This window comes from Chelonia mydas, chromosome 1 (assembly GCF_015237465.2).
Source record: "Chelonia mydas isolate rCheMyd1 chromosome 1, rCheMyd1.pri.v2, whole genome shotgun sequence".
NCBI lineage: Eukaryota > Metazoa > Chordata > Testudines > Cheloniidae > Chelonia > Chelonia mydas.
This window is the reverse complement of record NC_057849.1, coordinates 279,279,043-279,302,376: the sequence shown is the minus strand read 5'-3', so window position 1 is coordinate 279,302,376 and position 23,334 is coordinate 279,279,043. Positions and strand designations below refer to the sequence as shown.

Here is a 23,334-nt window from a genome sequence, read left to right as displayed (position 1 = left end):
AGGAGTGGGTCTTTGGTCTAAGTCCATCTCTAAACACAACTTAAACCTGCAAAGGTATCTGTTCTGTGAAACACCTAGCTTCAAAATTCTGAGCCAAATTCAGAGGTGGTGTGTCAGGAGCATGTATGTGAGAGTCACATCCACCTACTGAACTCAGTTCTGCCCTCTGTTACAAAGGTTTAATTCCCATTGCAGCCAGTTGGGTCCTCCTAACCGATAAAATCTATGCAATACACACAATGAAGGGGGATGGAAAAAAAGATGTAATTTTTTTTCACCACACTCCCTCTAGAACAGGGGTTCTCAAACTGAGGGTCATGACCCCTCAGGGGTCATGAGGTTATTACATGGGGGGTCGCGAGCTGTCAGCCTCCACCCCCAAGTCCCACTTTGCCTCCAGAATTTATAATAGTGCTAAATATAAAAATAAGACGGGTATCACACTCAGAGGCTTGCTGTGTGAAAGGTTTCAGAGTAACAGCCATGTTAGTCTGTATTCTGTAAAAAGAAAAGGAGTACTTGTAGCACCTTAGAGACTAACCAGTTTATTTGAGCATGAGCTTTCGTGAGCTACAGCTCACTTCATCGGATGTGTGAAAGGTGTCACCAATACAAAAGTTTGAGAACCGCTGCTCTAGAGACATCTGTGAATTTGGCCTCGTGACTCATGGCAAGGAGGATGCTCAATCCTCCCTCCTATCAGAAATCTGGACAGATTGCTGTGGATGGGAGCGGCAGTGGGGGAAGAAGTAGCACTGGACGGCATTGCCAAGGGCATTCATGGAACAGTAAGTAGTGGTGCAGAGAAGGGTTGCAGCTGGAAAATGCTGTAGCATGGGTAAGGGATGCAGTCAGGTATCAGAGCGAGGACACTAGAGAAGACAGATCAGTCCAGTGGAAGGGAAGAGAGGTTTTAAGTGGAAATTTAGATCTTGGAGCTGAGCGTAAAGTTGTGAGGGAAGGAGAAAAGGTGGCGTGGAGGCTGCTAAAGAGCACTGTTCTGCTCTTAGTCCCATTGAGAGCAAGGTAATCGCTAACTTCAGTGGAGGTGTCATTCTGTCTCAGTCGTTCCCAACCGTGAGGGCCAGCCTGAGGGCAGACTGTCAAAAAGCAGGGCAGACACCCCAAACTGGCTGCATGTTCTGTAATTAGATTTCATCAGCCCAGTAACAAATGTGAATTCCTGAAACATTATAACAGTCTTACCATAGAGTCACAGACAGTCCCCTCAGACTCTCCAGTCAATCTTGGAGAGGCAAGCTGGACTTAGTAATAAATGGTCACTTACACGCAAGATCACAAAATATTCAGGTTGCTCCCAGGCCCAAGAGACCAGTCACTTACCCAGATCAACTTGTACCTTAGATCTCTTACTAATGACAATGCTCGTAGCCAGTCCCGTAATAAACTAACTAAAGGTTTATTAACTAGGAAAAAGAAATGAGTGAGTTATTTACGGGTTAAAGCAGGCAACATATATTACAAATGACTTACAGGCTATCAGCGGCACTGCTATGGTTACCCACATGATCCCACAGTATGCCAACATTTTTATGGCTGACTTAGAACAACGCTTCCTCAGCTCTCATCCCCTAATGCCCCTACTCTACTTGCGCTATATTGATGACATTTTCATCATCTGGACCCATGGAAAAGAAGTTCTTGAGGAATTCCACCATGATTTCAACAATTTCCATCCCACCATCAACCTCAGCCTGGTCCAGTCCACACAAGAGATCCACTTCCTGGACACTACAGTGCTAATAAACGATGGTCACATAAACACCACCCTATACCGGAAACCTACTGACCGCTATTCCTACCTACATGCCTCCAGCTTTCACCCTGACCACACCACACGATCCATCGTCTACAGCCAAGCTCTGCGATACAACCGCATTTGCTCCAACCCCTCAGACAGAGACAAACACCTACAAGATCTCTATCAAGCATTCTTACAACTACAATACCCACCTGCGGAAGTGAAGAAACAGATTGATAGAGCCAGAAGAGTTCCCAGAATCACCTACTACAGGACAGGCCTAACAAAGAAAATAACAGAACGCCATTAGCCGTCACCTTCAGCCCCCAACTAAAACCCCTCCAACGCATTATCAAGGATCTACAACCTATCGTGAAGGATGACCCAACACTCTCACAAATCTTGGGAGACAGGCCAGTCCTTGCCTACAGACAGCCCCCCAACCTGAAGTGAATACTCACCAGCAACCACATACCACACAAGAGAACCACTAACCCAGGAACCTATCCTTGCAACAAAGCCCGTTGCCAACTGTACCCACATATCTATTCAGGGGACACCATCACAGGGCCTAATAACATCAGCCACACTACCAGAGGCTCGTTCACCTGCACATCTACCAATGTGATATATGCCATCATGTGCCAGCAATGCCCCTCTGCCATGTACATTGGTCAAACTGGACAGTCTCTACGTAAAAGAATAAATGGACACAAATCAGGTGTCAAGAATTATAACATTCATAAACCAGTCGGAGAACACTTCACTCTCTCTGGTCATGCGATTACAGACATGAAAGTTGCGATATTACAACAGAAAAACTTCAAATCCAGACTCCAGCGAGAGACTGCTGAATTGGAATTCATTTGCAAATTGGATACAATTAACTTAGGCTTGAATAGAGACTGGGAGTGGCTAAGTCATTATGCAAGGTAACCTATTTCCCCTTGTTTTCCTAACCGCCCGCCCCGTTCCTCAGACGTTCTTGTTAAACCCTGGATTTGTGCTGGAAATGGCCCACCTTGATTATCATACACATTGTAAGGAGAGTGATCACTTTAGATAAGCTATTACCAACAGGAGAGTGGGTTTGTTTGGGGGGGGTGTGGGGGGCGGGGGGGAGAAAACCTGGATTTGTGCTGGAAATGGCCCACCTTGATTATCATACACATTGTAAGGAGAGTGATCACTTTACATAAGCTATTACCAGCAGGAGAGTGGGGTAGGGGAGAGAAAACCTTTTGTAGTGATAAACACCCATTTTTTCATGATTTGTGTGTATAAAAACATCTTCTGTATTTTCCACAGTATGCATCCGATGAAGTGAGCTGTAGCTCACGAAAGCTTATGCTCAAATAAATTGGTTAGTCTCTAAGGTGCCACAAGTACTCCTTTTCTTTTTGCGAATACAGACTAACACGGCTGTTACTCTGAAACCTTACAGTCTATGGTTCCAAAAGATGAAAGAGATGTAGTAATCTGTCAGCAATTAGTGACTTTTAGGGCTAACCCAGGGAATCTCTGCTTTTGTTTCCTATCTCCAGCCCTGCAAGAGTCCAAACAGCAAAGAGATGAGGAATTTTCATGTCAGCTATCTTTATGTCCTTCTTCTGGGATTCAAGTTGATGGGACAATCTTCCTTGCACATAGCACCTCTACCGCTGTGAGAGGGCCTAGCCCACTCTTTGTATCATGATGTTTCACAATGGCCCACTTAGTTTTGATAATCCTTCTTGATGGGCTAGGTGAGCCACTCCTCCTGTCTGAGTTCACAAGATCAGAGCAGGCATTTTTACACTTAGAAAGCAAAACTTACATATTTTCTTATAACAGGGGATACAAACATTAGACATAAGAATAATGCATGCAGCAATTTACAAGAATTTATAAAGTCTAAACACTAATCACATCCTTACAAGTTCTATCTTGAACACTACTAACATACAGGCGAGCTGGTCTGGTTTCCAGCTATGAATTTATCTCTGCTCAGCTGATGCCTACTGCCTTGGCAAGAGCTGGTACTTGGTCTACCAGCATCACAGGAGGTACCTAAGATTTATTCCAGTATAAATGAGCTCAAAGAGAGGGTGTAGGCTGTGAAAGGAACAGAAAGCATAATTACCAAGATGCATGGAGAAAGAACTTGTTAGGAGCCTGTTGGCTGGTTTTATTCTGCTCTGGAGTTGAGAAGAGGAACCAGGCATCACATTTTAAGGATGGCTCCTGGAAAGCTAGCATGCTGGGCAAACTGCATGAGCAGGCTGGCTGGGAATAATATCCAATGGACTAAAGTTTTAGTATCATTTCTTCCCCTTTATTCAGTACAGCACCAGGTGACAGTGGCTCTGATGTCAGTACATTATAGATTCCTATGCCCCCACATTGTATTATAGAATTAAATTCCCACACACAGAGTCTGACCGTACACTTTGCCAGGGCAGAACTCTCGCTTTCCTCTTAACTGCATTGACATGTTTCATGTGCACAGAGAAACGAGGTCGAAGGGGCATGTTCTGTTAGGATGCAGAATCATTTCATGCCATGTAGTGGACACTGAGGAATCCCACGTGTGGATCCAACCCCTATTGATAGGCCCATTTCTGGGTAATATTCAGAAGACTAATAAATGCTTTTTCAAAAGGCATGAGGAGCAGGGCATTCCTATGGTTTTCCTCAGCACAAGTCTTGCTCCACAGGTGTCTTTAATTTCTACAACATGAAAGCAAAGAATGCATCCATGAGCTGGGACAAAGGTATGTGACAGACTGAGATGCATGGCGGTGACTGCCATTATTATAAGTGCATGTTTAGCAGGGATCGGTGGGGGAATGGTGTATCGGGATTTGCACAGATTTAACTTTAATGGGAGCAATATGGCTCAGGCTTTGCATAGTGTACATTCCACCACAAATGTTCCCCTTATAATAAAGCTTATCTGAAGCTGCTGCATGTTGTTACTACTATTATTTGTCAGTGATGTGGCAGGAAACTCATATGAGCAGCAGGTTATGTTGCCTTTTAAAAGAGGAAATAGCCTGTTAGTATTGCAGGCTATGAATAATGGAAAAGATTGCTCATAAATTATTAAATCATGCCATGTGTCTATTTTATTATCAGAAGCCAATTTTGAGTGTGTACAGAAGACTGGGAAAATGCAACTCGTTGTGCGGCTGCTGTCTGAACAACAATGTAGGTCTAGATTTTCAAGTACTCAGCACACACAGCTGCAGACAGATTTTTAAATCAGCTCCCACTTGTAGGCACCAAAACAAGAGCCAGATTTTAAAAAGTGCTCAGCTTCAGGCAGCTTCCAGGGTGACATATATGACCAGATATTCCAAAAAACTCATTGTGTCAGAGGCTGAGCTTTCGAAAATCTGACCACTTATTTTGGTGCCTAGCACTCCTGTGTGTCTTGCTGACAGAACTCAGAAGTTCTAACAGGAGACCAAATAGACTTAAAACCCAGTCCTTTCTATCAAGCAACTGGGGCTTGCTCTACAATTGACCAATGACCGTGTGCGTGTTGGTTAGCTTTAAGTCTCTCACTTAAGGAAAGCCAAAAAGAAAATGGCTTAATGAAATAAGCTCTAATCAGCTTTCAGATAAAAAACCAAATCTACATAGCAAGGTACAGACTTTAAAAGACATTTTCCAGGGCACAAAGTGAAATGTACAATTTTGACTGAGAAGATACAGCTCTCTGCATCTGTCTAGACATTTTCTTAACAAAATTAAATACCTTTTATCTGAACAGAAAAGGTTTCAGTTACACAGCACAGGAAAGTCCCCCATTACATTCTCCGTTTTTCTTCTGTTCCATGAAATTAGATTTAACAGTAGAAATCTGAAATAACAATGTATTTTTTATACAGGCTGAGAACGTACTGTATCACAAATTGCAAAATGAAATTAATATTTAGGGTGAAATCCTTGCCCCATTGAATTCAATGGAGTTTTGCCATTGACTTAATCTGTATTTTCCTGAATTCCCAATTAGCTTTCTTTGGCTGCCCCTCCTAAATATCTGGAAGGGTTTATTCATTTAATCTAGTTCTCTCCAAAGCATAGGAAATATTCTATGATTAAAATATAGAAACATTCAAACATAAGGTCAGTACCAGAAAAATGTATGTATTAAATCCTTTCAGGATTCTTTTAGATTTTGTTCTTCTGAGGTTATAAATCCCACATTTGTGGGCTGGTTGCTATTAAACAGCTGATGGCATTCTGTAGTAAAATCCCCCTCTGTTTGTTCTGAGATGTTCAGCAAAAAGAGCAAACCACCTTACTGTGGTTTGTAAATGACTGTCATTCTATAGAGTGTCCCAGTGGTAATTAGAATGCCAGCAACTGTGAATTGGTTCAACTCTGAATACAATGGGCCCAATTGTCCTCTCGCTTTACTGGTGTAAATCAGGAGTAACTCCACTGAAGTCATGGAATTAAACCAATGAAAGCAGGACTGAGAGGCCAAGTAATTTCTATAGTTTGTTTTGATGTCCTTTAGGCAGGCTCCCTCTCACACTAACACCGGATCTAATTATATTAATAGCAAGTGGGAGGGAGAGGACCAGAGCTTGTACAGCCTCAGAATGAATAGTCAGACCATCTGGAGTCACGGTATTTCTTAAGCCATTTGACAAATGCACCACTCCCAGCACACAGAACTGAAATGCTCCATATGCTGCTGGACTATAATAAGGAAGACATGAATGGCAAAGGAAACATTTATGTTGTCCTGTTAACAGATAGAGTGTCCTTCCCCCTTAGATGGCCTGCTGGAGTAGGAGATCAGATTACTAAGGATGCCACATGGCTATTACTAAGGATGCCAGTGTGCCGTTGTTGCCAAGAAGGCCAATGGCATTTTGGGATGTATAAGTAGGGGCATTGCCAGCAGATCGAGGGACGTGATCGTTCCCCTCTATTCGACATTGGTGAGGCCTCATCTGGAGTACTGTGTCCAGTTTTGGGCCCCACACTACAAGAAGGATGTGGAAAAATTGGAAAACGTCCAGCAGAGGGCAACAAAAATGATTAGGAGACTGGAACACATGAGTTATGAGGAGAGGCTGAGAGAACTGGGATTGTTTAGTCTGCAGAAGAGAAGAATGAGGGGGGATTTGATAGCTGCTTTCAACTACCTGAAAGGGGGTTCCAAAGAGGATGGGTCTAGACTGTTCTCAGTGGTAGCAGATGACAGAACAAGGAGTAATGGTCTCAAGTTGCAGTGGGGGAGGTTTAGGTTGGATATTGGGAAAAACTTTTTCACTAGGAGGGTGGTGAAACACTGGAATGGGTTAGCTACGGAGGTAGTGGAATCTCCTTCTTTAGAAGCTTTTAAGGTCAGGCTTGACAAAGCCTGGCTGGGATGATTTAGTTGGGGATTGGTCCTGCTTTGAGCAGGGGGTTGGACTAGATGACCTCCTGAGGTCCCTTCCAACCCTGATATTCTATGATTCTATGATTCAGAGCAATGGGTGTCTTCAGCCTCCTCAGCCTTATACTCACAAACACTAAACTGCTAAGGGGAATTCCCACACTCTTAAAAACCTTTGTGTGAAACTGGAGGATGGAAGAACTCAGTGAAAGAACACAGGAGAGTTTTTAATTCCTCCAGCAGTGAAACTGATGACAGCCTCTTTTCTGCCTTTGGTTCAGCTGCCCCAGTGGGGCATCTAGAGTGGCCATTTACCTGTGCTGTCTGGATTCATTTGCACCATGACTCAACATAACTAAACTACCTGCATCTTTTGACAGAGGGTTGAAGGGGATGTTTATCTGTAGCCATCTGTAACAACAAGGCATTCTACATTCCAGAAATAATTTAAACATTTGTCACCGTATGTGAAAAAAGGTCACACAGAAAACAGCACAGAGAGGCTATACCAAACTTTTTTTCCTCAGAGACCTGAACACTTCTTAGTTAAATGAGCAGAGGAAATAGGGTTGCCCTGTGTAAACGAGTATGAACAGAAAAATCTAAGCTGCCAAATAGGGTGTGATTTCCATAAAATGTTAAAGGAACTAGTATTTGTGGCCTTCTCACTGGCATAATCCTCCGCTTCTGGTTTACCTTTAAGACAGTACTTTTTAACCCACAGAGGGATTTGCCAAGCACATTTATATTGAGGAGATTTATGGGCCCCATCAAGTCATTTTCAGCAAGATCTTCAAAATGGTTTAATCAGCAGGCACTTCTATTTTGTGTGTGTGTGTGCACACATGCACATGCATATTTGCACACACACACTGTATATATTTTTATATATGGCTTAAACCTCAGCACTAATCTAAAACTGCATTGATCCCCAAATCTTTATTATTTTCAAATTTGAACTTGTTTAGATAAGAAACTCCATTCCCTTTTTTGTGAGCTGCAACAGACCCACCATGGCTAAAATCTCTCTTGGGGGCTGAATATTTCTGGCAGACTAATAGATTAGTTACTAGGAAGACTGTACAGACTAAAATAAGCATCCAAAATCTTTGCCTATCACTTATTATATATTACACAGCTTCATGTGACCTGTTAGATGCTGCAATATAGTTATAAAATAATTACACATCAGATTACTGCAAATTATGAGTGGCACTGGGAAACCAGATGGCCCACACAGCACAAACTGCTCTTTCAGACAACCCTCTGAGTACGATTTATTGTACTACAAAGAGACAATAATATTTAGAAATGTATATATTAGACTGATCCCTTTGAGCAATACTTTATTTTGTTGTTTCCTTCCAGCCCATTCACTGTTTATATTAATTATTGCATATGTCTAAGATACAGTGTGATGGTTTAGACTGAGAAGCAATCAGAACAGCATAGTTATTACACCCCCCACAAAAGTCAGACTGGCTTACAGCTAAATCATTAGGTAAACTCCTGGAAAACAACAGCAATAAATTGCTAATGTGGCTTTTTGATGTTATATGGCTAGCTCCTGGGTTCTGGAAGCAGCCTTTCTCCTTGTGCCTCAGCACATGTGAACTGTGTATGTATGATTCCATGGCCCTGATTCAGCATGATATATACATATAATCCTATTGGCTTCAAAGGAAGTACTTGCATGCTTAAAGTAAGGCCATACACGTAAGTACCTTGATGAATCAGGGCCCTTATTCCTGCTGCACCCAATCCTGTATTTCGCTATATCTACGGCCTGGGCTACACTAGGATGGGGGTTCAAACTAAGATACGCAACTTCCACTATACTGTTCGCGTAGCTGAAGTCGAAATATCTTAGTTCGAGTTACCTGGTTGTCCTCATGGCGGCGAGTCAACCGCGGCGGCTCCCCCGTCAACTCTGCTTACTCCTCCTGCCGAGGTGGAGTACAGGCATCGATTCAGGGATCGATTTATCGCGTCTAGACGAGATGCAATAAATCGATCCCCGATAGATCGATCACTATCCGCCGAGCTGGGTATATAAATATACCCTAAATATACTGCTGAATAGTATGGCTTATAACAGCATTTTCTTACCAAAATGTACCCCAAATCTTATGCATCGAGATCTTGACTCCCAGTGATTTCAATGGGCTTTGGATCATGCACCTTCTGAACCTTGTGCTACTGATGCATAAAACAAGAGGTTAAAGAAAGGCAAGAATAAGGCACAAGATTAGAGGAACTCTTGAAAGTGCCACATAACAAATAAACAGTGCTTTGAAAATCTTCCTTGCTTTTAAGTTTCCCCTAATTTACTGTTGCCCATGGCCATCACTGTTAAAATGAAGAATGAATATGACGGCTGTAAATGCAAAATGGATTACACCTTCATCAAAAGCACTTAGGAAGCACATTTGCAGCTATGAGAAGGGAAGAGTGATCCAGTCTCTTTAGTATTTGTAAAAGCTTTTAAATAACTCTCGCATACAGATGTGGAAAATAGGCCACCCCTGAGGGAGACTAGCACATAATTGTCATTGTAGGATTTTTACCTCCACCAGAATCACTTGATGCAGGTTTTTGATTCTTCTTTCAAAAGACAGTGTAGTTATAAAGGCTCAGGAACGTCTTCCCTAAGAGGAGGAGATGCCAAAAGACTATTCTAAGCAGCACTTAATTTGTAATGAAAGAGGTGCCAGGGTTCAAGCAATTTTTTTACAATCATTGATGCATCAAGCCCAGAGGTGCCGGGACTCAGCCCTGGCCAACCCTGGCACAAATTAAGCACTGATTCTAAGCCAACTTCAACACCTCCCAACCCTAAGCAAGGTGACAGTTCCACTCTCTACCCCAGCCGAAAACGTGACCGCTGAATTAAGAGCAAGCCCCAGCTGTGCTGAAGTTTCATTTTTCAAGGGCAAACCTAACACACAGCATACCTGAGGGCAATCAAAATGCACCATTTCTTTCTGAGACTCTAAGCTCATCAATGCAGCACACAAGAAGAGAGCTCAGGAACAGCAGTTAGCATTATGTATTACAGACATCTCCCTGTACCTTGTGTGTTCAGCTCAGAGAGAGTAGGGATAGAGGAGGGAGGAAGAAAACAAGACACATCCAAATCTGGGGGGAGACTGAATTATTTACCCCATACAAATAATAAAATAATAATAATAATTTTACTAGATTTGAGGTTCCTAGCTAATCTTAATGAGTATATATCAGATGTTGATGATTAAAAATCCTTACAATAATGGTATTTATTTAGGAAAATTAACCATTTTGATTCAGGCCATTCTGAGGGAAAGCTAAAGATAGAAGGCAACAAAACATTTGAAAGTGTGTAAATGCAGACTAAGGGCTAGATTCACAAAAGGACTCAGGAGCCTAACTGTCACTTTAGACACCTAAGTCCCAGATACAGGCCCCTGTGGGATGCACAAAGCCCCCCACTCAGCTGCCACTGAACCACGAAGGCTTCTCAACTCGCTCAGCACATAAATTTCCAGGTTAAAAGTTCCCTAAGTGCCTATGATTCAACCACTAGACATGTGCATCACTGCCTCTCTCTAGGCATCTGAGTGCCTAAGCCCCAGTGTAATGCTTGAGCTGGGGGATGATGGCATTCCTCCACATAACTCGTCTGCAGGGTCCAACCCTGTAAGTGTGTTCAGAGTTCACCTACTGGATCAGGCCCCTATAGGTGAGCTTACACAAGAATGTCTGTGGGGAGTAGGAGGCCCTCGCTCATAACTTTTAGCCCAGTGATTGGGGCGCTCACCTGGGATACAGGAGAGCCCTGGTTCAGGTCCCCCCTCGGCCTGAGGGGGAGAAGAGATTTGAACAGGGATCCACCAGTGACGGCATCTTAATTCAAGTGCATACACTGTAAAATAAACTGATCCCTTCCCCTCCTCTCTTACAAGTTATTAGCCCTTCTCTGACTCATGAAAATAAAAGTATGTATTATAACACTGCCAACCATCAGATATCTCTGTCTCATATTTACTAACTCTTCAGCTTGTGGTCTGTGAAAATGATCACTTTTTAGCTCTGCCATGTCATTAATACATACTTCATGTTTATGATTCAATCTCCAACTTGGAAACTGATTAGCACACCATCCTTCTGTATTTTCTTGTGCTCCAAATGGACAGTTTTCTTTAGCGAACCCCATACAAATACCAGACTTTTCCCAGGCTCTCTCACTGCCCTGGTTAAGAATGCTGACAATCTGCTGTCAAAGACCGAGGCTGTCAGCATTACTTCCCTATTGCTGATCTTTCAGTCATCACTTATATAAAGGACAAGCATGCAACCCACTGTCTTGTGACAAGAGTGGTGACTTTGTTAAAGAGCCAAGCACTAGGAATGAATATCAGGGAAACATAACTTAGTGAAACAGGAAATGTTAACAATCCATGATAAAATGAGACAACAGACTACTATGAGCATTTATGTTTCAAGACATCATTTCATGAGTTGCTAATACAATTCTGCTAAAAAGCAGACAAAAGTTTAACTTTTCCTTTAAGGTTTTCTCAAGAATAATTTTTATTATGTTCATCTTATTTTATATGTCGCCTCCCCCCACCCCCCCAAAATGCTTCTAGGAAGGTCATCTACACATTGGAGTAACTTCAGGCACAGGAGAGAGTCTGAAATATTTTTCAACTCTGCAAACAATTTAAGGGGCTGTTTGCAAAAGCAGACAAGCTAGCCTTGCAGAATTCCATTAATGTTCTGCAGTGGATTAAGATAAACCTGTTGTCTGTGAGCTACTCTAACCTTATGTTTCTATCAACTGTTTCTGGGGGTGGAAGGAAGACTTGTAATGAATGTTTCCATCAAAATTAATTCAGCTCAATATTTTTAATTTATAGCTCAAAGCAAATTGGACAAATTTTGTCTGGTGGGTGCGTAAACAAAACAAATATGGAAAATATTCCATCGTTATTATTTAACTATTTTCTTCTTAGTTAGTTCAATCAGTTCTATGACTGGAAAAGCAAGGTTAGGATAGGATTCGTACCTGAATAATCGTTTTAAATTATTATGCTGCTCATAACCTCTACTTATCTTTGGAATAAGAAGTAAATGGAGGAACTTTAATCACTCAGGAAACTGGTAATCATCTACAGGCCCTTTCACCTCTAGCTCACTGGTCGGACAGTGGCTAGTGTTGGTAATAACTAGATGCTGACTTCATAACCTAAAGCCCTCTGATGCTTGTTCTGAGTCTTATCACCCTCCAGTTTCTAACAGACAAGTATCTGTGCCACAAACTATTTCATATCTGGTACCTAAGTGGCAGAAAGTCACGTTAGTTCGGACCCAAACTAAAGACCTTTGATGTTAGTGGGAGTCTTTCAACTGACTTCAATATGGCCTAAGGAACAGTCCATTGACAAGCATAGAGAATGAACTACTCCATCACTGTGGATGGCAGCACATGCGTAAGGAAGCATGCATTGCTGCATGTGCTATGCCTGTTCTCCGGTTAAAGAGATGATTTTATTCACCAGGACTGGAGAGGAAGGATACCTGATATTAGAGGCTCAACACAGGGTATCCAGCAGATCTGGGATCTAGTCCTGCCTCTGCCACATAGGCAACTCCTGGGAGGCCTTGGGCAAGTGACAAACGCTCTGCATCCAAGCTTCCTCACCTGTAAAATTGTGATACTCTAAACACATGGAATGAGGGCTCTGCACAGAAGGCACTCCTGTAAGAATTATACACAGGGCTAAAACCTAGTGATGTAAATGGGAGCCTTTCCCTTAATCAGCTTCAGATCAGCCCTTTAATCTCTTTCTGGTCTTTGATTCAAAGAATTCTAGAACCATTGTTTTTATTAGACAATGCATTTTATCTTCACAAATTGCAATAGATGCTAATGGGGGAAAAAACCTGGGCTGTTCTGTCACATATGGCACAGGAAAAAAAAATAACGACGATCAGTTTGATGATCCCATCTTACACATAACCTGACCCAACATTTGACCATAATAAGTGATGATCAAAAACATATGGCTAGTCATCTATACCAGCAATATTTACAGAACAGTGCCAAGACTTTTAATACAATGGTAGTGATTTCCTCATCTTGCTGTAAACTGGGAATGGACTATGCCAAAATGTGTTGTAATTTGGCTCCTTTACATACAAACCACAAAGTACTGTATGTTTCACTGTAGTGGTTAGTCATTCCATATATATTTACTAGTGTAATCATCAATACGAGATTAAATTAGCTATTGCAAGATAAAATGGCAAAGTAGGGTCAATACAAATTGTTTTGTTTATGTAGAGATTCAGTGTTGTCATAGTACATTTTAAACAAAAACTAAATCATCGAAGTAATATCCAAACAGACATATCCTGCCAATCTCTGGATATCACTAGTAGAGTATGTATCAGAATGATTTGAAAGTATATACAATTGGTCTTTTTAAAGTGGCTATGATTTGTCTATTGAGGAATTAATGATTCTGGTTGGGTTTGATTTTTTCTTTTTTAACTATATAGAGGAGTACCATCTTTCTTGGGTTTTATTACCAAGTCTTCTAACAACAATTTAGAGGTGTGACAATCAAGCCAGGGCATACATATGGTATAGGTACTTCAAGAGCATTATATCTGGCAACGTGATTTCCTTGCACTGGCGCTCGTTTATGAAATGATGCCACCCTGACACATCATTCAGGTATTTCCTTTGTAAATTCAGAATGCAAAATTAGGGCAAGATCCTGCAGGTTGCCGAGCAGTCGTGTGAGGTGCTGACCATCCTCAACCATCTTCAAAGTAAGTAGGTCTCGAGGGTACTCAGCTCTTTGCAGGATCCAGTTCCTTAGTCTTTAGTTCTCAGGTTTTCCACCCTCATAAGAAGAAAGCAGTGCTGTGAGCATAGCAAACTTGGGAGTTGGCTGGTAACATGTCTAGATTTCACAATCCAAAACCACTAAATGAAATCAGTGGGTAGAAACTTATTAAAAAAACAAAACCCCTCCACCGACCCCCCACATTTTTTATAACTGTTAAATAACATTGCTTTGAAGAGCCCAGGTGTCACTTCTTATTACTCTTGATGCTATTAAAGGTTTCAGAGTAACAGCCGTGTTAGTCTGTATTCGCAAAAAGAAAAGGAGGACTTGTGGCACCTTAGAGACTAACCAATTTATTTGAGCATGAGCTTTCGTGAGCTACAGCTCACTTCATCGGATGCATGCTGTGGAAATCGCACAAGACATTTTATACACAGACACCATGAAACAATGCCTCCTCCCACCCCACTCTCCTGCTGGTAATAGCTTATCTAAAGTGATCATCAAGTTGGGCCATTTCCAGCACAAATCCAGGTTTTCTCACCCTCCGCCCTCCCACAAACAAACTCACTCTCTTGCTGGTAATAGCCCATCCAAAGTGACCAGATGGGCTATTACCAGCAAGAGAGTGAGTTTGTTTGTGGGAGGGCGGAGGGTGAGAAAACCTGGATTTGTGCTGGAAATGGCCCAACTTGATGATCACTTTAGATAAGCTATTACCAGCAGGAGAGTGGGGTGGGAGGAGGCATTGTTTCATGGTGTCTGTGTATAAAATGTCTTGTGCGATTTCCACAGCATGCATCCGATGAAGTGAGCTGTAGCTCACGAAAGCTCATGCTCAAATAAATTGGTTAGTCTCTAAGATGCTATTAAAAGAGTATCAGTGAAAAGACGGTTTAGCTACGTTTTGACAAGGTCCTTTATACTTAGAAAACAACATAAGTCATTTCATGTTCCAGTTACCTTTGCCCAAGTTTTACTGTAGAAATTGAAACTAACAACCCAGAATAATTAAAGTTATTCTTGTCACAGCACCTAACTGCAAACGAATAAATCATGGGGAAAGTGTCCTGTTTTAAAAAAGGGAAGCCATGATTTTCACAACGATGGCAAAGTGATAGTGAAAGCATTTAGGAATCAAAGTGTCACTGTTCTAAATTCAGTCATTTAGAAAATGACTGAATTTAAGAGCTGGTTTAATAATTTAAGTTCACACAAAGGAATTAAACCAACCAAAACAAAAAACACACAAACAAAAAGAATTAAATGCATATATGCATTTATGCACAACACCAAAAGTCTGCTTACAGTGCCTGAGCCAAAGTCTATTTTAGTCAATGGAAAGATTCCCATTGAGTTCAGTGGGTTTCAGATCAGGCTGATAAATCCTACCTTTACATATTGCAATGATTCCTAATGTTTTCATATAGTGTTCTTTCCATCTTACTTTACATCAAAGTAAACTCTCTCTGGAAGGAATTATTAAAATGATTGCCCCTGCGGAGGAAGACAACAGCCCAGTTCATTTAGGATGAACTTCACTTCTGTGCACAATGCCCACACAAGGCCTATCTACCACGGAAGTCAGACTTGAGGCAGCACTATAGGACTTACATAGGACTCAAGTGGGCATAGATCTTGTAAATGGTGCCCTACACACAGAGGTTAATGTCATCTTTAGTGGAAACACTGAAAATGACAAATAATTCATGGATTTTAAGGCCAGAAGGAATTGCTGGGATCATCTAGTCTGACCTTCTGCATGACCCAGGCCATAGGACTTCCCCAAAATAATTCCTGTTTGAACCAGAGCGGATCTTTTAGAAAAATAGCCAATCTTGCTTTAAAAATTACTAGAGATGGAAAATTCACCACGAGCAACCCTTGGTAAATTGTTTTAATGGTTAATAATCCTGGTTGTTAACAATGTGTCTAGCTTCGACTTCCAGCCATTGGCTCTTGTTATACCTTTGACCGTTAGATACTGAAGAGCCCAGTATCAAATAGTTTACAAGTATCTACCTGGGCGACAAATATGACAAGTCACCCTTAACCTTCTCTTTGTCAAGCTAATAGATTGAGCTTCTTTTCAAAATTCTTCTTTTATTATGTATTCCTATTCCTTTTTGTTATATATTTTTCTTTACACATTTTTCAAGCTACAATTACCAGGTAATAACTGATGTCACCCTTTAAAAGCTGCGAGAAACATTCTCAACCTTAGGAGCTTAACATTTAAGCGACTAAAACTACAGACACCTAATGAAAAGTGGCCTGATTTTTAGAAGTAGCTGAGCGCCAGCAGCTCCGAGGGAGAAGCGGGCACTCAGCACCTCTAAAAATAAAGTTGTTCATGGATCAAAGTGCTTACACTTTAGGTGCCTACAGTTGAAAATATTGGCCTAAACATCTCTTGAAATACACATTAGAGCAGATATTTTTGGTGACTCACAAATAAAAGAGACTGGCAAATGTGCGTTATTATATATGCTGGCAAGAGAGCCAGAGAATGAATTGTGCAACTGAACTTAATATAACTGACAGTGCTAAATATTAAAGTTCATTGTAACGCAGCTTAACTTCACCGAGGCAGCTCGACACACCTGAAGAGCTTTCATTCCACAGAGATTCGAAAAGCCACAGTAGCCGTTGCACATTTTTCTTTTCACACATCATTCCTTGCCACATATAAGGAACCAGTGCTGTTGTCGGAGGATACGCCGACTGTTTGAAGTGTCCTTTCTGGGCTACTTAAAGGTTGCTTGAAATTCCATCAGATGCTTTTAGATGCTGATGGAAGAGCAACAAGGCAAATCTCATTCTGTTCTTTAGACTCTTACCCAGCTTCTCTACCTCATACATAGAGATTACCACACTCACTGATAAAGGTTACAGTCTGGGGAGGTGTGACAACACAAATCTCAACCCTCCCCTTTTGCAGCTAGGTGCAGTTGCATGTGAGTGGACTCCTGTGCCAGGGGGAGCCCCACTGAAATCAAAGAGCAGCCCATCCACACACAAGCTACAAGATGCACAAGCTACAAGACCTAACACCTTACAACTGTGCTGTATGTAGAAAAGTAACTGGATGACAATGTTAATTCAATTGGCCATTCTTTTAGGAAAGCTCTATGTAAACAGTTGTTTTGAAGTCATGTTGTCTTTCAAAAAACTCCACAAGCCTCTTCTAGAGCCTACTGAAGTCAAAGAAAGACTTTCATTAGCTTTAGTGGGCTCTAGATCAGCCCCTTAAACATTTGTAAGCTAAGAAGCTACAGCCCCAAAGGATAGTTCCTTCAACATGGCACCAGTTCGTTTCAATAGATACCTCTTTATTTGAAATGGAATGCATTTTGAAAAATATGAAAAATAAATCACATCTCTCAGAAATCATTTATGAGTCGTATTTACACACAAATTTGACAACACCAATATTTCAGCTCACGACGGGATATGCTAGAAAACATTTGGTACATCACTGCAGCTAATGGTCAGAATCCGGCAGTTACAGAACATGAATTTTAAGGAAGAGGAGCTACTTCAGGATGTAACAGAGATCACATTTGGTTGAACTTCTTGCTTCTAAATACTAAGCTATTAAGCTACAGAATGGTCACCACAGCTTGAATTTCCCTGCCGAATCCTGCCCCTCCTTACATGCAGGCATATTCAGTTTGCACCAATGTCTTCTACTAAGACATAAAAAAGGTTGACCTCTTTATTAACCAGCTTTCCACACTGCCGCTAGCTACACTGAGCAACTCTTTTTGTTTTACTGGCACTGTAGTTTATTTTCTATTAAATTCATTTGAGTCGTATACCCATTCTATCCTTCTTCCATTAAAGGGAGGGGCTATCATGATTACTTCCCTTGTGAACCGCATGTAGGATTATACATGTTGTTCTGCCATGGATGGTGCAGGACACAGTGGACCTATTTGAGTAGTTACCACTGACAAAGAACATGTAGGGGACAATCAATATTTAACCAAGTAGAGTCAATGAAGACTGTTCAGTAGGAAAAGAACAAAATAAACATGTATCTTTACAAGTCCAGCTGAATTTTTGGTCTATATTGCTACTATTCTCAAGAAGAGCATAGTAAATTTAATACTTCAGAAAGTTGCCAGATTGAATGCCCCAGAGATTGAAGTCTCATTGACACTAGGATGGCATGAGCAGCATGTGCCAGGCTGCCCTCACACTGCCTCCATCCTGAGCTGAGGGAGTGAACGCCCTCATCCCAGCCAACCACTGGAGCTTCTACTCAGACCACAAGGACAGATGCCAACTCAGAAGTGGATTTTGTGATGTGCTCACCTGTCACAGCAGCACCTGGGCTGACAGCAATGTTTCAAACAACATAACGGGGAATAAGTAACACATCTGGCAATATAAGCAAGCAACAGTTTGTTCATGATAAAGATTATTACATTTAAGATAGATGTTCAAATAACACAGAAAGAGCCTGTCTCAAACCAACATAAACCAAGACTGCAATGTGAAAGAGGACACTTTGATTTCAACCTGGAGGGCAGATGTATCAAAGTGTGAGCTAATGATGCCATCAAACTTGATTTTGAAAATCTTGCCTTTCAGCAGTTTGAGACAGAACCTTAATGTTATTTAAACCTTTTAAAAAAGGCCTTTTTTTGTTTTTAAAAGCACAAGCACTTTGAGGGAAAATGATAAAATTAAATTATTTAATTAAATGATCAGAAGGAGTCTTGACTTCAGTGGGCTTTGGATCAGGTTTGTGTAGGATAGGAATGACTGCATCTCCCAGGGAAATACCTATCTTGGATCACAGAGACACATTTTGAAAATTCCATTTATTCTTTACCTGGTTAAATGCATGTTTTGATAGGTGAATTTTCTGTGCTATAGGTGTATATCTGAAAGGGTGGGTTAGCTACCTGATAAACTGTAATTAATGGCTCTGAAAAAGAGGTCACATTTTTCCACAAATCAATATTTAGGCACTTTTTAAAAGGTAGATGTTTTACACAGTCAAGGGCAATGGTTTTGAAGGAGCCACTACAGTCTATTACAGTCTATTTTGTAAGTCTCCCTTCCAGCACAATCATCTACGATTTAGCAGAATGAGAATGGCAAATGAACTGAGATGTGAAAACTTGCTGCTGCACTTGCAGGGTATCTTTTCATCTCCTTCCTCCCTGTGTCCCAGACTGAGGGATCCAGTCCTGCAACTGAACATTCTCAGTTTCAATTAGCCTCAAAGGAATGACTTTCTTAGGGCCATTGTAACCTGCCATTCCAATCCAGTCAATATATGTCCCTACAAAGGACCTGAACTCCAATAGCCCCATGGGACTGTTCACATGAGGGTTTGCAGAACTGGGCCTTAATTTTGCTAACACTTGCTTAACTTTATTCACATGCATAGTCCCAATGACATTAATGGGGCTACTTACATGTTTGCAGGATCAGGGCTAAATTATGTTCCATCACCCCGGAAGAGGCTCAGTACCCTAAATGACCTGTAAGATAAAGGGGAGCAGAATGAATTCAGCACCTTGCAGGACTGGACCTCAGTTTGAGATGGGAAGTAATTTAAAAGGTACCCTTCAAATGCAGTGCTTGGTTTAAGATCTCACTGTGTCATTTTCATGTTTCTTTTATCCAGTTACTAAAAACAGTATGAACGGTGTCATTTTTTTAAGGTGAAGCTACAAATCAAAAGCTCTAAACATATTACTTTAAGTCTCTGTTTACGTTTGTATAGCTTATAAATAGGCAGAGCAGTTTCCCTCCTGAGTTGGTAAAAAGAAATAGTTCCATGGCTGAGGCTCTGTACCTTGACTTAGCGATAACAGGCCGTATCGTACTATCAGATTTTTAAGGACAACTCACTATTTATTTCAAAGCAGAGAGCTTTAACTACAGCAGTGCAAAATGGGGAATGACCCACCACATTAAGGGCCCAATCCAGAAAAGCACATAAACACGGGCATAACTTGCTTTTCTGGATCAGGGCCTAGTCACCCCATATGCTGAAATCAACAGCAAAACTCTCATTGATTTCAACAGGAGAAGGAAGACACATGTGCCTAGTGCTTTGTTTTCTTACTTCATGGGGTTCATTAACATAATGCAGACAAGGTCCCAACACATCTCTCGACATCCGGTAATATTACACACTAAAATAAACTTGTTTATCTCAGCAATATAACATTTTTCAGTTTAGGAAAATTATGACTGAAATGACTCATTTAAACACTTGAAGACATGTACAAGATGGGCTTTAAACTGTGGGGTTTTTCAATGCAAGACATTTAAAATCTGTCAGAAAAAGGTCAGGAACATGGCCCTTTCATAAACCTTCTGTACCAAGAAAGCCCTGAACTCAAATGTACAGAAGTTTTAATAAATAGTTCTCAGCTCTCACAACCATTTTCATAACACAAAATAAGCAAGCACATAAAACTGATATAATTTTAATGTGACATGTTCTCATATCACAAATCAAATTGGTCAGAGTTCCCTCTTCAACTGCTATAGGTGATAAATGAAACAAAGGTATTTTATTTAATAATAATGAATCAGATTAGTTTTTCTGTATAACTGAGTTGCATATAAAATGTAATACTCTTCCCCCATATTTATGTTTAAAAAAGAATAATAACCTTGACATCAGTTTCCAACCTTTGGAGAGAAGCATTAAGATCTTTATCCTAATTCTAAACCATGCATTACACTTTTCACCTTAATATAACAACAGTTTCTAAAATAATATTTTGGGTAGAAATGAAAACTATTGTATTCCATGTGGAAAACCACCTAAAATTCATGGTTATATAAATCATTCTCTTCTCCCACAACCTCCCCCTCTCTCCAAAGGTTGCAAAATATATCCAGGAACTGAGGTGTGCTTTGAATTTTTATTTGGAATTTGATTTCTGGATAATGGCCTACATTCAGAAACGTCTTGCAAACAAGCCTTTTACAAAATCCCTAATAAATAACCATAAAATAAAATACTTTAAAATAAATGTACAGTACATCATGTGTGCTAGAAGCCCCACCATGCCAGATGATCCTTTCCAAGGTTCATAAATAGTAGTCAGAGTCCATATGACTTGAAATGTTTTCCCTGCACCAAGGGAGGGACTGTGCAGAAAACTCGCTGGGTTTTCAGGTTGTTGATCTGACGCTCTCCAGCCTCCCTGCTCCGCGGCTCTCCTTGGTTTGCCAAGCTTTTTGAGCCCCCGAAATATGTTCACAACAGAAAGGTGCTGCTCGGTCTCACGTCCTGAAGTGGCGCTTGGATTCAACCTGCGATACAACGGTACAGAAGGAAGGGCATCGGAATGAGCCGGCAAAGGGTGTGCGCACAGAGAGCCAACCTGCCTGCGCCTGGAACGAGCTCTCTGAATGACAAGCGGTGGGTGCGCGGCGCTGCCCCAGCGAACCAGGCACAAACGGAGGGGCGGGAGATGGAAGATCATCGGGGCTCCCGGGGCGCACGAGGACAGCCCTGGGCTCGGAAACCGTTCACCCGCGGCACAAAAGGCAGCGCTCCCCGGCTGCCTCTGAAACGCCTCGAAGGTGCTGGGAGCAGAGAAACCTCTTCCCCCGCCCCCAGGCCGCCGGAGCCCCCGGCCGGTACGCTGGCGCTGGTTTGATCTGTAAAGGCTCCCGGTGCCCCGAGAGCGCTCGGGAGCCCACCTGCTCCGACCGAGGGGGGGTCCCGGCTTGGCAGGCAGCCGGCCGTGGCGGCCCGCAGATCCCGCGCTCCCCAGCGCTCGGGGGCTGCGGGGGCAGGATCCCGGGGCGGTCCCTGGGCTGTGCCGCGGCCGGTCCCTCGGGCGCCCTACGCGGAGTTGGAGGCGCTGCGGAGGCGGTGGCCCGGGTGCTGCTGGGCCAGGTGCTGCTGCTTCTGGCGGGTGGACTTGACGGCCAGGATGGCCTGGCGGTTCTTGTACTGCACCAGCCGCAGCGTGATCTCGGCGTTCCAGCCCTGCTCCTGCGGGCCCCGAAAGTCGATCTCCTTCCCCTCGGCCATGACCACGGTGAAATACACGTACTTGCCCTTCCGCTCCACGCAGTCCACCGTCTTCATGTGGGAGAAGTGCAGCTCCTTGATCTTGGCGGCCGGCGGCTCGGCGGCCGGGGGGCCCGGCTGCGGCTGCTTGGGGGGCCCGAGGAGCAGCCCTTCCTCGGTCAGGATGCAGCGCTTCTTCTTCCACAGCTGCAGCAGCCCGTCGCTCCGCTTCTCCAGCACGCCCTCCTTCAGCGCCTTGCAGCCGCTCTCCAGCATCCTCCCGGCATGGGGCGACGCGCGCCTGCTGGCCGCCGAGCCTCCTCCCGGCGGGGCAGGCAGCAGCCGGTCCCTTTCCTCCCCGCGCCCGAAGCGGATGGCGGCGAGCGGCCAGGCTCCGGCGAAGCCGGGACGATCCCGACCCTCCCGCGGCGCCTAGGGCAGCGAGCGGCCGTGCGGAGCCGGAGCCGGAGCCGGAGCCGGGCCGGCGCTCAGTCTGGCTGCTCCGCGCGCTTTGCCCAGCCCCGAGTGACACCCGGCGGAGGGGAAGCCCCGCTCCGGCAAACGCCGCCTTCCTTTCTCACGCCCCCGCTGCCCTGGGTTCCCTTCCAAATATGGGGCTGCCTCGCGGCGCGCTTCCCGGCAGGCGCCTCCCTTCGGTGTCACCCTGCTCGCGTTGGCGCTTGCTCGGCCTGGGGTGGGTCAAGCGCCCGAGGAAATCGGCTCCCACTTCGCCTTCATCAGCCCCCTGCAGTCGGGGTGATGGTGCCTCTCCTGCTTACAGTTTGCTACCTACTAAACGGTTTCATTTATTGGTGCTGTAGCGTCGTCGGAGCGCCTGGCCCTCGTCAGAAACTACCGAGATCAAAGGCTGAAAAGCTCTCTAGAAAAGCTAAAAGAAAAGGAGGACTTGTGGCACCTTAGAGACTAACCAATTTATTTGAGTTAAAGCTTTCCTGAGCATCCGATGAAGTGAGCTGTAGCTCACGAAAGCTCATGCTCAAATAAATTGGTTAGTCTCTAAGGTGCCACAAGTCCTCCTTTTCTTTTTGCGAATACAGACTAACAGGGCTGTTACTCTGAAACCTAGAAAAGCTAGGTATCTTTAGTAATTATTTATTATTATTAAGAGGCAGGTCTCAAACCATTTACAGTCATAAATACTGGAACTAGGGCTGGGGCTTGAAGTGGTTTCCATCATACACAAGGTTTACAGTTTGGTTCAATGGCTCTCAGCGTCCCCACTATATAAATTGGTCCAGCGCCCCTGTGTACAGTATGAGGGCCCCTGCAAAGCCCCACTACTCACTAATGCCAATGGACATCATTAAAGTAGGTGCCAGTACGC

General features: G+C 43.0%; 1 protein-coding gene across 1 annotated transcript; it reads right to left on the bottom strand.

The window, feature by feature from the left end:
• Nucleotides 1–17,295: 17,295 nt before the first annotated feature.
• Nucleotides 17,296–22,975, bottom strand: PHLDA1 (pleckstrin homology like domain family A member 1). Its single transcript, XM_037886272.2, has one exon. It carries the CDS (start codon nucleotides 22,263–22,265, stop codon nucleotides 21,819–21,821), a length of 447 nt encoding a protein of 148 aa, XP_037742200.1. The 5' UTR covers nucleotides 22,266–22,975; the 3' UTR covers nucleotides 17,296–21,818.
• Nucleotides 22,976–23,334: the final 359 nt, after the last annotated feature.

Coding starts and splice junctions, on each gene's coding strand:
- PHLDA1 (XM_037886272.2), bottom strand. CDS start 22,265: ATGCTGGAGAGCGGCTGCAAGGCGCTGAAGGAGGGCGTGCTGGAGAAG.